General features: G+C 43.8%; 1 protein-coding gene and 1 long non-coding RNA gene across 4 annotated transcripts in view; one reads left to right on the plus strand and one right to left on the minus strand.

The window, feature by feature from the left end:
- The window catches only part of LOC149979060 (uncharacterized), a 519908-nt gene that overhangs the window by 137676 nt on the left and 363763 nt on the right, over window positions 1-18469 (plus strand). The window contains exon 3 of one of the 2 annotated variants that reach the window (XR_016484848.1): window positions 8622-8650. The exons of the other annotated variant lie outside the window; for it this stretch is intronic. This is a non-coding gene — a long non-coding RNA (uncharacterized LOC149979060). Of the gene's footprint in view, window positions 1-8621; window positions 8651-18469 lie in introns of those variants that run through there. 2 annotated transcript variants of the gene reach the window in all.
- The window catches only part of unm_sa34860 (un-named sa34860), a 180599-nt gene continuing 172477 nt past the window's right edge, over window positions 10348-18469 (minus strand). Inside the window, exons 16-17 of one of the 2 annotated variants that reach the window (XM_036936733.2) lie at window positions 17133-17324; window positions 10348-15750 (exon numbers count right to left, since the gene is read on the minus strand). In XM_036936733.2, the coding sequence (XP_036792628.2) occupies window positions 15645-15750; window positions 17133-17324 (298 nt within the window). In that variant the 3' untranslated portion in view covers window positions 10348-15644. Of the gene's footprint in view, window positions 16047-17132; window positions 17325-18469 lie in introns of both variants that reach the window. The other variant, XM_090191544.1, reaches the window with a different exon arrangement.

An 18469-nucleotide genomic window follows, 5' to 3' on the forward strand; every position in this document is an offset into this window, starting at 1 on the left:
TAACACCACCCCTATTACTACCACCACCCCTACTACTAACACCACCTCTACTACTAACACGACCCCTACTACTAACACCACCCCTACTACTAACACCACCCTTACTACTAACACCACCTCTACTACTAACACCACCCCTACTACTAACACCACCCCTACTACTAACACCACCCCTACTACTAACACCACCTCTACTACTAACACGACCCCTACTACTAACACCACCCCTACTACTTACACCACCCTTACTACTAACACCACCCTTACTACTAACACCACCTCTACTACTAACACCACCCCTACTAACACCACCCCTACTACTAACACCACCCCTACTACTACCACCACCTCTACTACTAACACCACCCCTACTACTTACACCACCCCTACTACTAACACCACCCCTACTACTAACACTACCCCTACTACTAACACCACCCCTACTACCACCACCCCTACTACTAACACCACCCCTACTACTAACACCACTACTACTACTAACACCACCCCTACTACTAACACCACCCCTACTACTACCACCACCCCTACTACTACCACCACCCCTACTATTAACACCGCCCCTACTACTACCACCACCCCTACTACTAACACCACCCCTACCACTAACACCACCCCTACTACTAACACCACCCCTACTACTAACACCACCCCTACTACTAACTCCACCCCTACTACCACCACCCCTACTACTAACACCACCCCTACTACTAACTCCACCCCTACTACCACCACCCCTACTACTACCACCACCCCTACTACTAACACCACCTTTACTACTAACACCACCCCTACTACTAACACCACCCCTACTACCACCACCCCTACTACTAACACCCCTACTACTAACACCATTTTACTACTAACACCACCACTACTACTAACACCACCCCTACTACTAACACCACCCCTACTACCAGCACCACCCCTACTACTAACACCACCCCTACTACTAACACAACCCCTACTACTAACACCACTACTACTACTAACACCACCCATACTAACACCACCCCTACTACTAACTCCAGCTCTACTACTGACACCACCCATAGTAACCCCTACTACCACACCCTCTATTACAACCAAAACACCCACTACTACAAACACCACCCCCCCTACCACCACCCCTACAACCACCACCCCTACTACTAACACCACCACCCCTACTACCACACCCACTACTACTACCACCATCCCTACTACCACACCCACCACCACTACCACCACCACCCCTACTACTAACACCACCACCACTACTACCACCACCCCTACTACCACCACCACCACTACCACCACCCCTACTACCACCACCCCTACTACTAACACCACCACCACTACTACCACTCCAAATGCTACCACCTCCACACCCCTACTACCACCACCCCTACTACCACCATCACCACTACCACCACCCCTTCTACCACCACCCCTACTACTAACACCACCACCACTACTACCACTCCAAATTCTACCACCTCCACACCCCTACTACCACCACCCCTACTACTAACACCACCAACACTACTACCACTCCAAATGCTACCACCTCCACACCCACTACCACCACCCCTACTACCACCACCCCTCCTACCACCACCCTCTCCCAGTGATGGGGAGTGATGAGCTATACAGCATTCTCGCACAACTCAGTCACTGGTTGAAAACAGTTTTCTGCCCCTCCCAAAATATATAATTTTTAGATAATTGGCCCGCTGTCTGGGACTCACCCACAAACACCAAGCCTGACCTGTTGAGGAGTGATGGACACCATCCTAGCTGGAGGGGTGCTCTCATCTTATCTACCAACATAGACAGGGCACTAACTCCTCTAGCGGCACAATGAAATAGAGTGCAAGCCAGGCAGCAGGCTGTTTCCCAGCCTGCCAGCTTAGTGGAGTCTGCCACTAGCACAGTCAGTGTAGTGAGCTCAGCTATCCCCATTGAGACCGTGTCTGTGCCTTGATCTAGATCAGGCAAAACTAAACATGACGATATTCGCCTTAGCAATCTCACTGGAATAAAGACCTCCTCCATTCCTGTCATTATTGAAAGAGATTGTGATACCTCACATCTCAAAATATAACTACTTAATGTTAGATCCCTCACTTCCTAGGCAGTCATAGTCAATGAACAAATTACTAATCATAACCTTGATGTGATTGGCCTGACTGAAACATGGCTCAAGCCTGATTAATTTACTGTGTTAAATGAGGCCTCTCCTCCTGGTTACACTAGTGACTATATCTCCCGCGCATCCCACAAAGGCAGAGGCGCTGCTAACATTTGACAGCAAATGTCTATTTTCAAGAAACAAAATTACTGCGTTTTATCTTTCGAGCTTCTAGTCACTTTTTATAGCTACTGTTTTACAGGCCTCCTGAGCCGTATACAGCGTTCTTCACTGAGTTCCCTGAATCACTATCAGACCCAGTAATCATGGCAGATAATATCCACATTTCTGGTGACTTCACATGGAAAAGTTAATAGACCCACTCCAAAAGGCTTTTGGAGCCATCGACTCAGTGGGTTTTGTCCAACATGTCCCCAGATCTAGTTTTGTTCCTTGGAATAAACATTTTGGATCTGAATATTTTTCCTCATAATCCTGGACTATCGGACCACCATGTTAGTACGTTTGAAATCTCAACAAATAATCTGCTCAGACCCCAACCAAGAATTATCTAAATCTGTGCTATAAATTCTCAGACAACCCAAAGATTCCTAGATGCCCTTCCAGACTCCCTTCATCTATCCAAGGACATCGGAGTACAGAAATCAGTTAACCACCTAACCGATCTAAATGTAACTTTGCGTAATTCCGTTGATGCAGTCGCACCTCTAAAAACAAAAAACATTTGTCACAATAAAATATTTATAGAAAATACCCGAGCCCTGAAGCAAGATTCCATCAAATTGGAACGGAAATGGTTCTCCACCAAATTGGAAGTCTTCTGACTAGCTTGGAAAGACAATACCATTCAATATCGAAGAGCCCTGCTGCTGCTCGATCAGAGAATAAGAAAAAGCAGCATTTCCCCAAGAGAGGATGACCTTCTCCAAGAGAGGATGGCCTCAGCAGTGATGGATTCATGAACTTCTTTGATGAAAAGATCATGATCATTAGAAAGCAAATTACAGACCTCTCTTTGAGTCTTGGTATTTCTCCAAACTCCGTTGTCCTGGGAACAGAACCACCTGGATGTACAGTGGGATCACTGGAGACACTGAAGTTTTTTACCTTCTCGCGACACGAAAATAGTCATGGTCTCTAAACCTTCCAGATGCCTACAGGACCCTATTTCCAGCTACCTACTTCCTGTGCTTGGCCCTCTGATGTTGAACATAATAAATGTCTCCCTATCCTCCGGATGTGTACCAAACTCACTAAAAGTGGCAGTAATAAAGCCTCCCCTGAAAAAGCGTAACCTTGAGCGTAACTCCCATTCCTCTCAGAAATGTCTGAAAAAGCTGCTACGCAGCAATTCACTGCCTTCCTGAAGAAAAACAATGTATATGAAATGCTTCAGTCTGGTTTTAGACTCCATCATAGTACTGAGACTGCACTTGTGAAGGTGTTACATGACCTTTTAATGGCGTCAGACCAAGGTCCTCTTGCTCCTAGACCTTAGTGCCATTTTTGACACCATCGATCACCACATTCTTTTGGAGAGATTGGAAACCCTAATTGGGTTACATAGACAAGTTCTGGCGGAAAGATATCAGTTTGTCTCTGTGGTTGGTTTGTCCTCTAACAAATCAATGGTACGTTTAGGTGTTCTTCAAGGTTTTGTTTTAGGACCACTATTGTTTTCACTATGTATTCTACCTCTTGGTAATGTCATTCAGAAACACAATATCAACTTTCACTGCCATGCGGACGACATACAGCTGTACATTTCAATGAAATATGATGAAGCCCCAAAATTGCCTAACCTAGAAGCCTGCGTTTCAGATATAATGGCGGCAAAAGTGAATGGAGGCAAACAGAGATGCTAGTTCTACATCCCAAGAAACAAGAGAGATCTGCTGCTTGATCTGACAATTAATCTTGATGGTGGTACAGGTTCAAATCAAACTGAAAGACTGCGACGTTACTCTAACTAACAGACAGCTGCAGCTAGAACTAACAGACAGCTGCAGCTAGAACTAACAGACAGCTGCAGCTAGAACTAACAGACAGCTGCAGCTAGAACTAACAGACAGCTGCAGCTAGAGCTAACAGACAGCTGCAGCTAGAGCTAACAGACAGCTGCAGCTAGAACTAACAGACAGCTGCAGCTAGAGCTAACAGACAGCAACTACCCTGATCTCTCTTTTGACGAACATATCAATAATATAGAAACCGACACTAAAATACCAAACAGCAAAAAATACAGATGTAGAAGCATGGTGGCTAGGAAAAACTCCAGATAAAGGACAGAACCTAAGAAGAAACCTAGAGAGGAACCAGGCTCTGAGGGGTGGCCAATCCTCTTCTGACTGTGCCGGGTGGAGATTATAAGAGTACATGTTCTCTCGGTGTCACGTTCTGACCTTAGTTCCTTTGTGATGTCTTTGTTTTAGTATGGTCAGGGCGTGAGTTGGGTGGTCTATGTTATTTTTTCTATGATTTGGGATTTCTGTGTTTGGCCTGGTATGGTTCTCAATCAGAGGCAGCTGTCAATCGTTGTCCCTGATTGAGAACCATACTTAGGCAGCCTGTTTTCACCCTTTAGTTGTGGGTGATAATATTTCCTGTTTAGGTCGTTTGTCATTTATTGTTTTGTTCAGTGTTCAATTACTTTGTTAAAAGATATGAAGACTTACCATGCTGCGCATTGGTCCTCCTCTTCTTCCACCACAGACGAGCGTTACACTCGGTAAGGTCTACACCTGGTGTATTCAGCGCATGTGGCTAATAAAATTTGATTTGATTTGATGAGTTCCAAACTGCCTCTGGAAGCAAGGTCAGCACAAGAACTGTTTGTCGGGAGCATCATGAAATGGGTTTCCATGGCCGAGCAGCTGCACACAAGCCTAAGATCACCATGCACAATGCCAAGCGTGGTCTGGAGTGTCGTAAAGCTCTCCACCATTGGACTCTGGAGCAGTGGAAACGCGTTCTCTGGAGTGATGAATCACACTTCACCATCTGGCAGTCCGATGGATGAATCTGGGTTTGGGTTTCCATGGCCGAAGTTTGGTGGAGGAGGAACAATGTTCTAGGGCTGTTTTTCATGGTTCAGGCTCCTTAGTTTCAGTGAAGGGAACTCAACACTACAGCATACAATGACATTCTAGACACTTCTGTTCTTCCAACTTTTTGACAACAGTTTTGGAAGGCACTTTCCTCTTTCAGCATGACAATGCCTCTGTGAACAAAGCAAGGTCCATACAGAAACAATTTGTCGACATTGTTGTGGAAGACCTTGACTGGCCTGCACAGAGCCCTGAACTCGACCTCATAGAACACCTTTCGTATGAATTGGAATGCCGACTGCGAGCCAGGCCTAATCACCCAACATCAGTGCCTGACTTCACTAATGCTCTTGTGGATGAATGGAAGCAAGCCCCTGCAGCAATGTTCCCAGTATCTAGTGGAAAGCCTTCCCAGAAGAGTGGAGGCTGTTATAGCAGCAAAGGGGGAACCATCTCCATATTAATGACCATGATTTTGGAATAAGATGTTGGACGAGCAGGTGTACACATACTTTTGATTGTGTAGTGTATGTGTATTAAAGTAGTCAAAAGTTTAGTTTTTGGTCCATTTTCCAATGACTACATCAAGCTAGTTTAGTATTTGGTCCATATTACAAGGACTACATCAAGATAGTTTAGTAATTGTTCCCGTATTCCTTGTACACAATGACAACATCAAGCTAGATCATTTATTTTGGTACTGTTCATATGTAGCTCGTTTTTGGTCACAGGTCCAGGAATGGCTGAACAATTGCAACATTTAACTATAGCTAACACTGCAGATAGCACTGCTAGGTGATTTGAAAAGTCATAGTCAATAGATCAATAATATTATAATACTTTTAGCAAAAATATTGATGTTTAATTTACAATCTGTAGAAACTATGAGTATAGAAAGGTTCAGAACTTTTGTGAAGCATCAAAGCGCAGTTGAAAAATATATGGCAAATAGAAATCCAATATGGATGGTGTTGAATGGAGCTGAAGGTTGGGACTAATAACAAGATAACCAATTTAAAACATACTGGGTCTGTAAAATTATATTTGGTTCAGAACTTTTGTAAAATAGCACAGTTAAAAATATATGGCAAATAGAAATCAACCTGGATGGACATCAGAAACAGAGGAAGGCTAGTACTAAAAACAAACAAAATATAACTATTGTAAAATAGATTGTGTCTGTAAAATTTGTATAGCATGTATATAGTATGTATTATGTGGAAGTAGAAGCCTATGTGTTATTGTTCAATAGTTTTCTCCAGTTGGGGGAGGGGTGGGATGGTTTGGGTATATAATAAAGATGGTATATTCTAAAAAGATGTGTATATGTATGTATGTATATGTATGTATGTATGTATGTATGTCCGACTAGCTTGGACAGACAGTACCGTGCAGTACCGAAGAGCCCTTACTGCTGCCCGATCATCCTATTTTTCTAACTTAATTGAGGAAAATAAGAACAATCCGAAATTCCTTTTTGATACTGTCGCAAAGCTAACTAAAAAGCAGCATTCCCCAAGAGAGGATGGCTTTCACTTCAGCAGTGATAAATTCATGAACTTCTTTGAGGAAAAGATCATGATTATTAGAAAGCAAATTACGGACTCCCCTTTAAATCTGCGTATTCCTTCAAAGCTCAGTTGTCCTGAGTCTGCACAACTCTGCCAGGACCTAGGATCAAGAGAGACGCTCAAGTGTTTTAGTACTATATCTCTTGACACAATGATGAAAATAATCATGGCCTCTAAACCTTCAAGCTGCATACTGGACCCTATTCCAACTAAACTACTGAAAGAGCTGCTTCCTGTGCTTGGCCCGCCTATGTTGAACATAATAAACGGCTCTCTATCCACCGGATGTGTACCAAGCTCACTAAAAGCCTCTCTTGAAAAATCCGAACCTTGACCCAGAAAATACAAAAAACTATCGGCCTATATCGAATCTTCCATTCCTCTCAAAAATTTTAGAAAAGGCTGTTACGCAGCAACTCACTGCCTTCCTGAAGACAAACAATGTATACGAAATGCTTCAGTCTGGTTTTAGACCCCATCATAGCACTGAGACTGCACTTGTGAAGGAGGTAAATGACCTTTTAATGGCATCAGACCGAGGCTCTGCATCTGTCCTCGTGCTCCTAGACCTTAGTGCTGCTTTTGATACCATCGATCACCACATTCTTTTGGAGAGATTGGAAACCCAAATTGGTCTACACGGACAAGTTCTGGCCTGGTTTAGATCTTATCTGTCGGAAAGATATCAGTTTGTCTCTGTGAATGGTTTGTCCTCTGACAAATCAACTGTAAATTTCGGTGTTCCTCAAGGTTCCATTTTAGGACCACTATTGTTTTCACTATATATTTTACCTCTTGGGGATGTCATTCGAAAACATAATGTTAACTTTCACTGCTATTCGGATAACACACAGCTGTACATTTCAATGAAACATGGTGAAGCCCCAAAATTGCCCTCGTTAGAAGCATGTGTTTCAGACATAAGGAAGTGGATGGCTGCAAACTTTCTACTTTTAAACTCAGACAAAACAGAGATGCTTGTTCTAGGTCCCAAGAAACAAAGATATCTTCTGTTGAATCTGACAATTAATCTTAATGGTTATACAGTCGTCTCAAATAAAACTGTGAAGGACCTCGGCGTTCCTCTGGACCCTGATCTCTCTTTTGAAGAACATATCAAGACCATTTCAAGGACAGCTTTTTTCCATCTACGTAACATTGCAAAAAATCAGAAACTTTCTGTCCAAAAATGATGCAGAAAAATGTATCCATGCTTTTGTCACTTCTAGGTTAGACTACTGCAATGCTCTACTTTCTGGCTACCCGGATAAAGCACTAAATAAACTTCAGTTAGTGCTAAATACGGCTGCTAGAATCCTGACTAGAACCAAAAAATGTGATCATATTACTCCAGTGCTAGCCTCCCTACACTGGCTTCCTGTCAAGGCAAGGGCTGATTTCAAGGTTTTACTGCTAACCTACAAAGCATTACATGGGCTTGTTCCTACCTATCTCTCTGATTTGGTCCTGCCGTACATACCCACACGTACGCTATGGTCACAAGACGCAGGCCTCCTAATTGTCCCTAGAATTTCTAAGCAAACAGCTGGAGGCAGGGCTTTCTCCTATAGAGCTCCATTTTTATGGAATGGTCTGCCTACCCATGTAAGAGACGCAAACTTGGTCTCAACCTTTAAGTCTTTACTGAAGACTCATCTCTTCAGTGGGTCATATGATTGAGTGTAGTCTGGCCCAGGAGTGGGAAGGTTAAAGGAAAGGCTCTGGAGCAACGAACCACCCTTGTTGTCTCTGCCTGGCCGGTTCCCCTCTTTCCACTGGGATTCTCTGCCTCTAACCCTATTACAGGGGCTGAGTCACTGGCTTACTGGGGCTTTTTCATACCGTCCCTAGGAGGGGTGCGTCACTTGAGTGGGTTGAGTCACTGATGTGATCTTCATGTCTGGGTTGGCGCCCCACCTTGGGTTGTGCCGTGGCGGAGATCTTTGTGGGCTATACTCAGCCTTGTCTCAGGATGGTAAGTTGGTGGTTGAAGATATCCCTCTAGTGGTGTGGGGGCTGTGCTTTGGCAACGTGGGTGGGATAATATCCTTCCTGTTTAGCCCTGTCCGGGGGTGTCCTCGGATGGGGCTACAGTGTCTCCTGACCTCTCCTATCTCAGCCGTACACTCCACAGAGCTGAGCTTTACGGAAGAGTGGCCAGAAAAAAGCTATTGCTTCAAGAAAAAATAAATAAACACGTTTGGTGTTCACCAAGAGGCATGTGGGAGACATATGGAAGAATGTACTCTGGTCAGAAGAGACTAAAATTGAGCTTTTTGGCCATCAAGGAAAACACTATGTCAACATGAAGGAGCTGGAGCAGTTTTGCCTTGAAGAATGGGTCAAAATCCCAGTGGCTAGATGTGCCAAGCTTATAGAGACATACCCCAAGAGAGACTTGCAGCTGGAATTGCTGCAGAAGGTGGCTCTACAATGTATTGACTTTGGGGGGGTGAATAGTTATGCACGCTCAAGTTCCACAATAAAATATAATTTATATTATGTATACACACATGTGGGTATGTGTATGTATGTATATATATAAATATAGATATTACTGGGCAAACTATATGGGCGATTAGAAATTATGGAGACAATTACATTGATTGAAGTAACATTCTATCCGCAATATTAAAACTGATCTACCCCCCAACAAAACAATCCTAGCACGCAAAGACTACATCAAACTTGTGACTTTACAAACGTGTTGGCTGCCAATAGATACGAATGGTATATAATATATTGTATCATTGTGGAGTCACTTTTTATGTTTCTAAAAACCTCTACAGTAATGTGGATGGTAACGTTACCATGATTACGGATAATCCTAAATTAATCGTGAGTGAGAAAGTTACAGATGCACAAATATCATACCCACCCCCCAAAAATGCTTACCTCGTCCGTGTTGTAATGGTGGGAGGTTAGCATGTCTTGGGGGTATGATATAAAATGCTAACCTCCTCTGTTATTGTAATGGTGAGAGGTTAGTATGTCTTGGGGATGTCTTGGGGATATGATATAACATGCTAACCTCCCCTGTTATTGTAATGGTGAGAGGTTAACATGTCTTGGGGGTATGATATAAAATGCTAACCTCCCCTGTTATTGTAATGGTTAGAGGTTAGCATGTCTAGGGGGTATGATATAAAATAATAACCTCCCTTGTTATTGTAATGGTGAGATGTTAGCATGTCTTGGGGGTATGATATAAAATGCTAACCTCCCCTGTTATTGTAATGGTGAGAGGTTAACATGTCTTGGGGGTATGATATAAAATGCTAACCTCCCCTGTTATTGTAATGGTGAGAGGTTAACATGTCTTGGGGGTATGATATAAAATGCTAACCTCCCCTGTAATTGTAATGGTGAGAGGTTAACATGTCTTGGGGGTATATGACATTTGTGTATTAATATAATTCTCAATATTATCTCCCAGTGCATCGTCGACATGTCTAGACTTCAACTGAAGACCTTGATGTCACACTATCCCCTTTGTAGAGGACTTCCTTTGACCAGGGCCCATGGTGGAATGAAATGAAGTGGTTCAAAGCAACATTAACATTAAGTAGCCCAGGAAGAGTTGATGTTCTCATTTTATTGCAAAAATATAACATTTTATATATTACACTACAAAAACATTTACTAACAACAACAACAACAACATACTGTTTCAGGAAGAAGACACACAAATAGTAAACAGCTTTTTAAATGCGCTTTCATTGTTTTACTTAATTGATCAATTAACACCTTATGAATGGGTGAATTATTTAATGAATTGAAACACTGTAATTAATTAATGCGGGACACAATTTGAAACACTTGTAAAACCAAACAGATACTGTGTCACTACTCAGCAGCTTGGGCTGTAGATTCATGTAATTTTATATAAATAAATATCACTGTCGTCTACTGATGGACAAAGAATACAAGATAGCTCAAATATCTATATTTGTACAACAGATGCAGCCTAGTTGCTATATAAGTACGGTGTGAGCAGTGATACAGTAATTAAAGTGAATTCTTGTTGGTCAATATTTCACCAGCCTGCTGTTTGAGCTGTTGGGTAGAATGGACTCAGTTCTGTAAATCTGTAATGCTTTGTATGTGTTAGCCTGGTCCCAGATCTGTTTGTGTCCTTGCTGTCAATGTCAGACAAACAACGAGTGACAAGGAGTTGGCATGATAGCACAAACAAACTGGCACTCAGGCTATACACTGTATGCGTGTCAGTGGTTTGAAAATGATATGCACTGAATATACATCTGTAACCCTGAAGGAAGCACAGTGTTTAAAAGTGCGTAAATGAAGCACATCGTTTCACCAGGCTATTCCAGGTAACTACAACTAACTGCTATGGTCTTTTGCCGACAGACATAATCAATTAACAACACAAAACCAGCAGATCAACACAGAGTTTTCACATGTTGATCATGTCAGTTGATTAGTCTGTATTATTAGCCTTAGGCTACCGTACAGGAATCCATATCATATCCTCTGGAAAATACATATTTTTCTATGATTCCGTCTGAAAGACTTGTGCTTTGTGAAGTCGGGCACTAAAACAGGGCCTTTGTGAAGTCAGGCACTAAAAAAGAGCCTTTGTGTTTCCTGAAAGATGACCATACTGTAGACTACCCTCAGTAAGGGGACAGATTTTTCTTGCAAATGTAGAACAAAAACATGCTTTATAATATCCACACAGAATCAACATAACATTTAGCATGGTGCTTGTTTTTCCATTTAAGACCTAAAACACATTCGGGTCAATCAAGACTTTTGTTGAATACCAATAGGAGAATACGTGGCAATAATTGACTTTAAGGTACCTATAAGGATATCTTATGGTAAAGTGATAGCGAAAATCTGCTAAATATTGAAATCTTAACACCACGTGGCAATCACCCAACAAATAGTTGACAAACAGGTGTGTTTTGTACATTTATTCAATCACATAAAATATAACATGTTGTTACCTTCAAAGTGCAACTCAAATTAGTTTCAGGATAAACTAGTCGTTTTTTGATACCCAGCTGTTCTGTTGGTTAATACCAAGGTGCTATGTTGGTTAATAGAAAGGTGTTATGTTGGTTGATAGAAAGGTGTTATGTTGGTTGAAACCAATGTGCTATGTTGGTTGATAGAAAGGTGCTTTGTTGGGTGAAAACAAGGTGCTTTGTTGGGTGAAACCAAGGTGCTTTGTTGGGTGAAAACAAGGTGCTTTGTTGGGTGAAACCAAGGTGCTTTGTTGGGTGAAAACAAGGTGCTTTGTTGGGTGAAACCAAGGTGCTTTGTTGGGTGAAACAAAGGTGCTTTGTGGGTGAAACCAAGGTGCTTTGTGGGTGAAACCAAGGTGCTTTGTTGGGTGAAACCAAGGTGCTTTGTGGGTGAAACCAAGGTGCTTTGTTGGGTGAAACCAAGGTGCTTTGTTGGGTGAAACCAAGGTGCTTTGTGGGTGAAACCAAGGTGCTTTGTTGGGTGAAACCAAGGCGCTTTGTTGGGTGAAACCAATGTGCTTTGTTGGGTGAAACCAAGGTGCTTTGTTGGGTGAAACCAATGTGCTTTGTTGGGTGAAACCAATGTGCATACCGGTGAAACTCACCTAACAAACCATGATGGCATAACCTAGAAAGGGGACAACTTTAGTGGTAATTAGTTACTGTATAAGCTGTAAACCAGATGAATCAACAGAATATATAGCTGGTCTTTCACCTGTATCTGTTCTGGGGGAAAAGGGACTTTCAAAATATGGATCGACCATTTCAAAGGCAGTCCACTATACAGACAATAGGGTGATTTGGGGATAGGTGTCTTCTACTGAAAAGCCAATAATATACAGTGGTGACTGAATCATGTCACGCTACCATCCTGTTCTCTTTCTAAAAATCTACTTCTGAAATAAGGACAATTATTCCACCAAGCAAGCTGTTGGTCTGTTCTACTGACTGACTCGTATACTGTACATCCCTCTTCGTTCTCTGTCAGACACTACAGCAGTGTCTCAATCTATCTTCTCTCTTCGGGGGTGCGACAGGTAGCCGGGGGGGCGACAGGTAGCCGGGGGGGCGACAGGTAGACGGGGAGGGCGACGGGTAGCCGGGGAGGGCGACAGGTAGCCGGGGAGGGCGACAGGTAGCCGGGGGGGCGACGGTAGCCGGGGAGGGCGACAGGTAGCCGGGGAGGGCGACAGGTAGCCGGGGAGGGCGACAGGTAGCCGGGGAGGGCGACAGGTAGCCGGGGAGGGCGACAGGTAGCCGGGGAGGGCGACAGGTAGCCGGGGGGCGACAGGTAGTCGGGGGGGGGGGGGGGGGGCGACAGGTAGCCGGGGGGCGAAGGTTAGCCTTGTGGTTAGAGGGTTTGGCCAGTAACGGAAAGGTTCCAAGATCGATTCACCCGAGCTGACAAGGTAAAAATCTGTCATTCTGCCCCTAAACAAGGCAGTTAACCCACTGTTCCTAGGCCGTCATTGTAAATAAGAATATGTTGTTAACTGACTTGCCAAGTTAAATAAATACAAATGAAAATACATCCCACAATGAAAGCAGATAGAGTAATCATTGATCATTAAGCAGAAGTTATGTGCACATGACTGTCAACCAATAAAGCACTGAGAAGTGAAGCATCTATTAAATCATACTCTACACTCTTAACAGAAGGTGCTATCTAGAACATAAAACGCTTCTTCAGCTGTCCTTATAGGAAAACCCCTATATGGTTCCCTTTACACACAGGGTTCTACATGGAACCCAAAAGGGGTTTTCAAAGGGTTCTCTTATGGGGACAGCCAAAGAACCCTTTTTTTCCTAAGAGTGTACATATTCTCTACATTAACCCAGTGCCAGTATGTAATGTTCTCCAGCGTAAAGAAGAAGGAGAGAAAACAAAGCTCCCTGGTTTTACAATCCAGTATATACATGTTAAAGTCAATAAATGTTCCACGGACTGACGGTTGTGGATTTGATTTTGACCGGAGACTTGCTTTATAATAATGCGTGACCTCCTACGACATGTATAACACGAAGAAGAAGAATTAGGTGGGTGATTACATTTGTCCTATTTCACACATGTACCCGTGTGTATTATACACGTGTGAATTGGAAATGTGTTTTTGCATATCCCACTCCCCCTGAGACACCATCGAAGAGTGGGGTCATGGCCAGGGTTGTGTAGTCATGAAGAAATACTACACACATACAAATGCTTGTATAGAATAACATTTACAAATAAATTACTAATACCAAGCTAAAAGTCTATATTGCTTCTTTATACTGAGGAGTTCCCCACCAAAATAATACATATTGGTATGAAAGCAGTCTTACTGCATAAACACAGTCCGATCTCTGTACGGTAGTGGATAAATGGAGGGGGTGCGATGAAGCTGGATGTGCAGAGGAGAGTCTCATAGATAACCAACTAGCGAATCAATAGAATGTGCTGTTAGATGTTGTAGAATCTGCTGGATTGGCTCTATTGGTTCTGTTGAATGACAGTTCTGGAGATTCGTATGGATTGCTGAGAGTTCCATTTAAAGGTTCTGTTGGAAGTATGGATGTTCTGATAGGTTCCTGGAGGTTCTGTTGGTTGTCTGAAGGTTCTGATAAAGAGAACATGTTGCAGTCTCTCTATCAGATGCATGGGGAGCTATGGAACCCTGGAAGTTCTGTACAATTCTGTCTGATTACGTTGAAACAGTCGTTTTTCTGTTGGAGTGCGGCTGGTTCCGTGGTTTGTCTGAAAGTTCTTAAGGATGTTTGTAGATACTGCAGGATGTCAGTAGGACATCTGTGGGTTCTGTAGGTCATTAGTGGGTTCAGTAGGACATCCGTGGGTTCCGTAGGATATATGTGGGTTCTGTAGGATGTAAATGGGTTCTGTAGGATGTAAATGGGTTCAGTAGGACATCTGTGGGTTCTGTAGGTCATTAGTGGGTTCAGTAGGACATCCGTGGGTTCCGTAGGATGTAAATGGGTTCCGTAGGATGTATATGGGTTCCGTAGGATATCTGTGGGTTCAGTGGGATATCCGTGGGTTCTGTAGGACATCCGTGGATTCTGTAGGTCATTAGTGGGTTCAGTAGGACATCCGTGGGTTCCGTAGGATGTATATGGGTTCTGTAGGATGTAAATGGGTTCTGTAGGATGTATATGGGTTCCGTAGGATATCTGTGGGTTCCGTAAAAGTGCTGAAAGTTATCCTCTGTATTACTGTTGATGATGTTGAAGTAATGTGGGTTGGCTGTCTAGAGGTAATAGACTGTGTGTGTAGCTGCTGGGGTTTCTGAAGGGCCATACATTCAGCCAAGAGACTGACTCCCCTGTCTGAGTCCCATCCAGGAAGAGTACTGAGCTAGCGCTCTTCAGACTGGACTAGGAGAAAATGTGCCAAACAAGATAGTCTTTTAAAACATGGCACAGATTTTGGAACTGAATTTTACCCGGGCTTGTATAATTCACTGTTTACTTGCTCGGCTGGTCAGTGACTTCCATCCCTGAGAGTACTTAACTACACAGAGTCTACTCCTCTCACTCCACCCAGCAGAGGGGTTCAGGTCACAAAGACACAACTGTTCAACACCAAGTGCTCTTCAGTGTTCCTCAGTTCATCAAGTCACATCCCGTTGTGTTTCAGTTTGTTTCAGTCAATAAATACATCATGTTCATATGTTCATAGAAAGTTCTAGGCCACTAGATCCATAGGTCTATCTGTCTGCCTATTGGGAGTAGGGTCAGATTGGTCCTGTAAAGTTCATACATCTGGCCTCTATCAGTGGTCAGATTGGTCCTGTAAAGTTCATCATGTCTGACCCTAGGTTCAAAGGTCAGATTGGTACTGCAGTGCCCATACTGTACATCTGGCTGTAGGGTAAGGGGTTAGAGGTCAGATGGGTATAGTATTATTCACCAGGCTAACTCTCATCTCCTGGATGCTGTTGATTATCTTCTTCTGATGTCCAGCCAGGTTCACTCCAACCCTCCTCAGGTCACTGCAGGAGAAACATACATCATTCTGTTAGTCAGTATAGTTCCAGCCAGGTTCACTCCAACCCTCCTCAGGTCACTGCAGGAGAAACATACATCATTCTGTTAGTCAGTATAGTTCCAGCCAGGTTCACTCCAACCCTCCTCAGGTCACTGCAGGAGAAACATACATCATTCTGTTAGTCAGTATAGTTCCAGCCAGGTTCACTCCAACCCTCCTCAGGTCACTGCAGGAGAAACATACATCATTCTGTTAGTCAGTATAGTTCCAGCCAGGTTCACTCCAACCCTCCTCAGGTCACTGCAGGAGAAACATACATCATTCTGTTAGTCAGTACACCAGACAACCAGACAACAATGTAATTCATTTTACATTGAAAAAGAGCGAGCCTCTCGCAGAGCCGTGCTGCTTAAGTCCGGGTAAAATTGAAATGAATGATAGCGTTCGGCAGAAGCTACCCGTCCAGGGTAGCAGGCCGAGTGTTGCCAATACCGGTAACTTTCCCTAAATTCCCAGATTTCCAGAAATCCTGGTTAAAGGATTCCGGATTTCTCGCTTATTCCCTCTCGTTTCCAGGAATATTCCAACCTGGGAATTTGGGGAAAGTTAGCAGAACTTCGCATCCCTCAGCAGGCCTGTTAATGTGACCTCATCCATTCTACCCCCTATAGGGAACATCTGTCCTCCCTCAACAGGCCTGTTAATGTGACCTCATCCATTCTACCCCCTATAGGGAACATCTGCCCTCCCTCAACAGGCTTGTTGATGTGACCTCATCCATTCTACCCCCTATAGGGAACATCTGTCCTCCCTCAACAGGCCTGTTAATGTGACCTCATCCATTCTACCCCCTATAGGGAACATCTGCCCTCCCTCAGCAGGCCTTTTAATGTGACCTCATCCATTCTACCCCCTATAGGGAACATATGCCCTCCCTCAGCAGGCCTTTTAATGTGACCTCATCCATTCTACCCCCTATAGGGAACATCTGTCCTCCCTCAGCAGGCCTGTTAATGTGACCTCATCCATTCTACCCCCTATAGGGAACATCTGCCCTCCCTCAACAGGAGCCGTTTTCTGTCTGACTCAGCAGAATCTACACTACAGTGCTTCGCTCGGCAAACTCTGTTGCAGGCCATTACTTCCCAAGACAGAAAAAACAATGTTTTCTCTAACCTTAGAAACTTTTGCTGAGTAGACATGGCATGATACACCTTAGAACAGGAAGGAGATGGGGTACGTCCCAAATGGCATCCTATTCCCTATAGAGTGCACTACTTTTGCTCAGGGCCCATTGGATATAGGATGCCGTTTGGGATACACCCTCAATCTCATCAGAGGTTAAACAGGAGGAAGGAGATGAGCTAGTGTTTCTGGGAGACTTACTCCAGGGTCATGTGGGAGACCACTTCCACTGAGGTGTATCCACTGTCCATGAAAAGCTCCACGTAGCGACCCATCTTAATCCCCTTCAGCCACTCCTCTATAGACTGGTACCCACTGGCCTCCATCAGGGCTACTGACGCAGACACGCTGCCCTCCGAGTCCACACTGCCAGGCTCCACTAGATTAGACACCCTGAGAGAGGGGAGAGAAGAACATATCATGTCAGTGTACTGTTCACCGCCAGCAGAGAACAGTAGTTGTCAAAATACTGAACCTTGAGGAACACCCCAAATATCCATGGTTAGATCCGAGGATTCATTAGCATTCATTATCTCTCTCTCTCTCTCTCTCTCTCTCTCTTCGTCCCAGCTGACACAACAACTTTCTCTCTGTTTGTTTTTCTCTGTGAAGTGAGCCGCAACTGAGACCCCTTTTCCCCACCTCTGTTTCAACTATCCGGTGTGGGTTTTTATGTGAAATGACTTTGTGATCTTCTCCTGTCACAACTTGTAGACTTGTTTACGTGTTGCTGTGCGTTTTGCTGCCAACCTTACTTTGCTACCTGACAACTTTACGGTTTTTACTTTTTAATTACCGTTTATATTTTGGGTTTTTCCCTCACTCAACTTTTTCACTCCGGACGCTTTATCTGTACGTGGTTCGTCAGGACCTCCACCAGCCAACCAGTAGTAACATTAACATGATGCTTTATCTGTACGTGGTTCGTCAGGACCTCCACCAGCCAACCAGTAGTAACATTAACATGATGCTTTATCTGTACGTGGTTCTACAGGACCTCCACCAGCCAACCAGTAGTAACATTAACATGATGCTTTATCTGTACGTGGTTCGTCAGGACCTCCACCAGCCAACCAGTAGTAACATTAACATGATGCTTTATCTGTACGTGGTTCGTCAGGACCTCCACCAGCCGAAGATAAGTAGTAACATTAACATGATGCTTTATCTGGACATGATTCTACAGGACCTCCACCAGCCAACCAGTAGTAACATTAACATGATGCTTTATCTGGACGTGGTTCGTCAGGACCTCCACCAGCCAACCAGTAGTAACATTAACATGATGCTTTATCTGGACGTGGTTCTACAGGACCTCCACCAGCCAACCAGTAGTAACATTAACATGATGCTTTATCTGGACATGGTTCTACAGGACCTCCACCAGCCAACCAGTAGTAACATTAACATGATGCTTTATCTGTACGTGGTTCGTCAGGACCTCCACCAGCCAACCAGTAGTAACATTAACATGATGCTTTATCTAGACGTGGTTCATCAGGACCTCCACCAGCCAACCAGTAGTAACATTAACATGA

The sequence above is a fragment of the Oncorhynchus mykiss genome, chromosome 12 (assembly GCF_057628025.1).
Source record: "Oncorhynchus mykiss isolate SJ-2025 chromosome 12, ASM5762802v1, whole genome shotgun sequence".
NCBI classification, from domain to species: domain Eukaryota; kingdom Metazoa; phylum Chordata; class Actinopteri; order Salmoniformes; family Salmonidae; genus Oncorhynchus; species Oncorhynchus mykiss.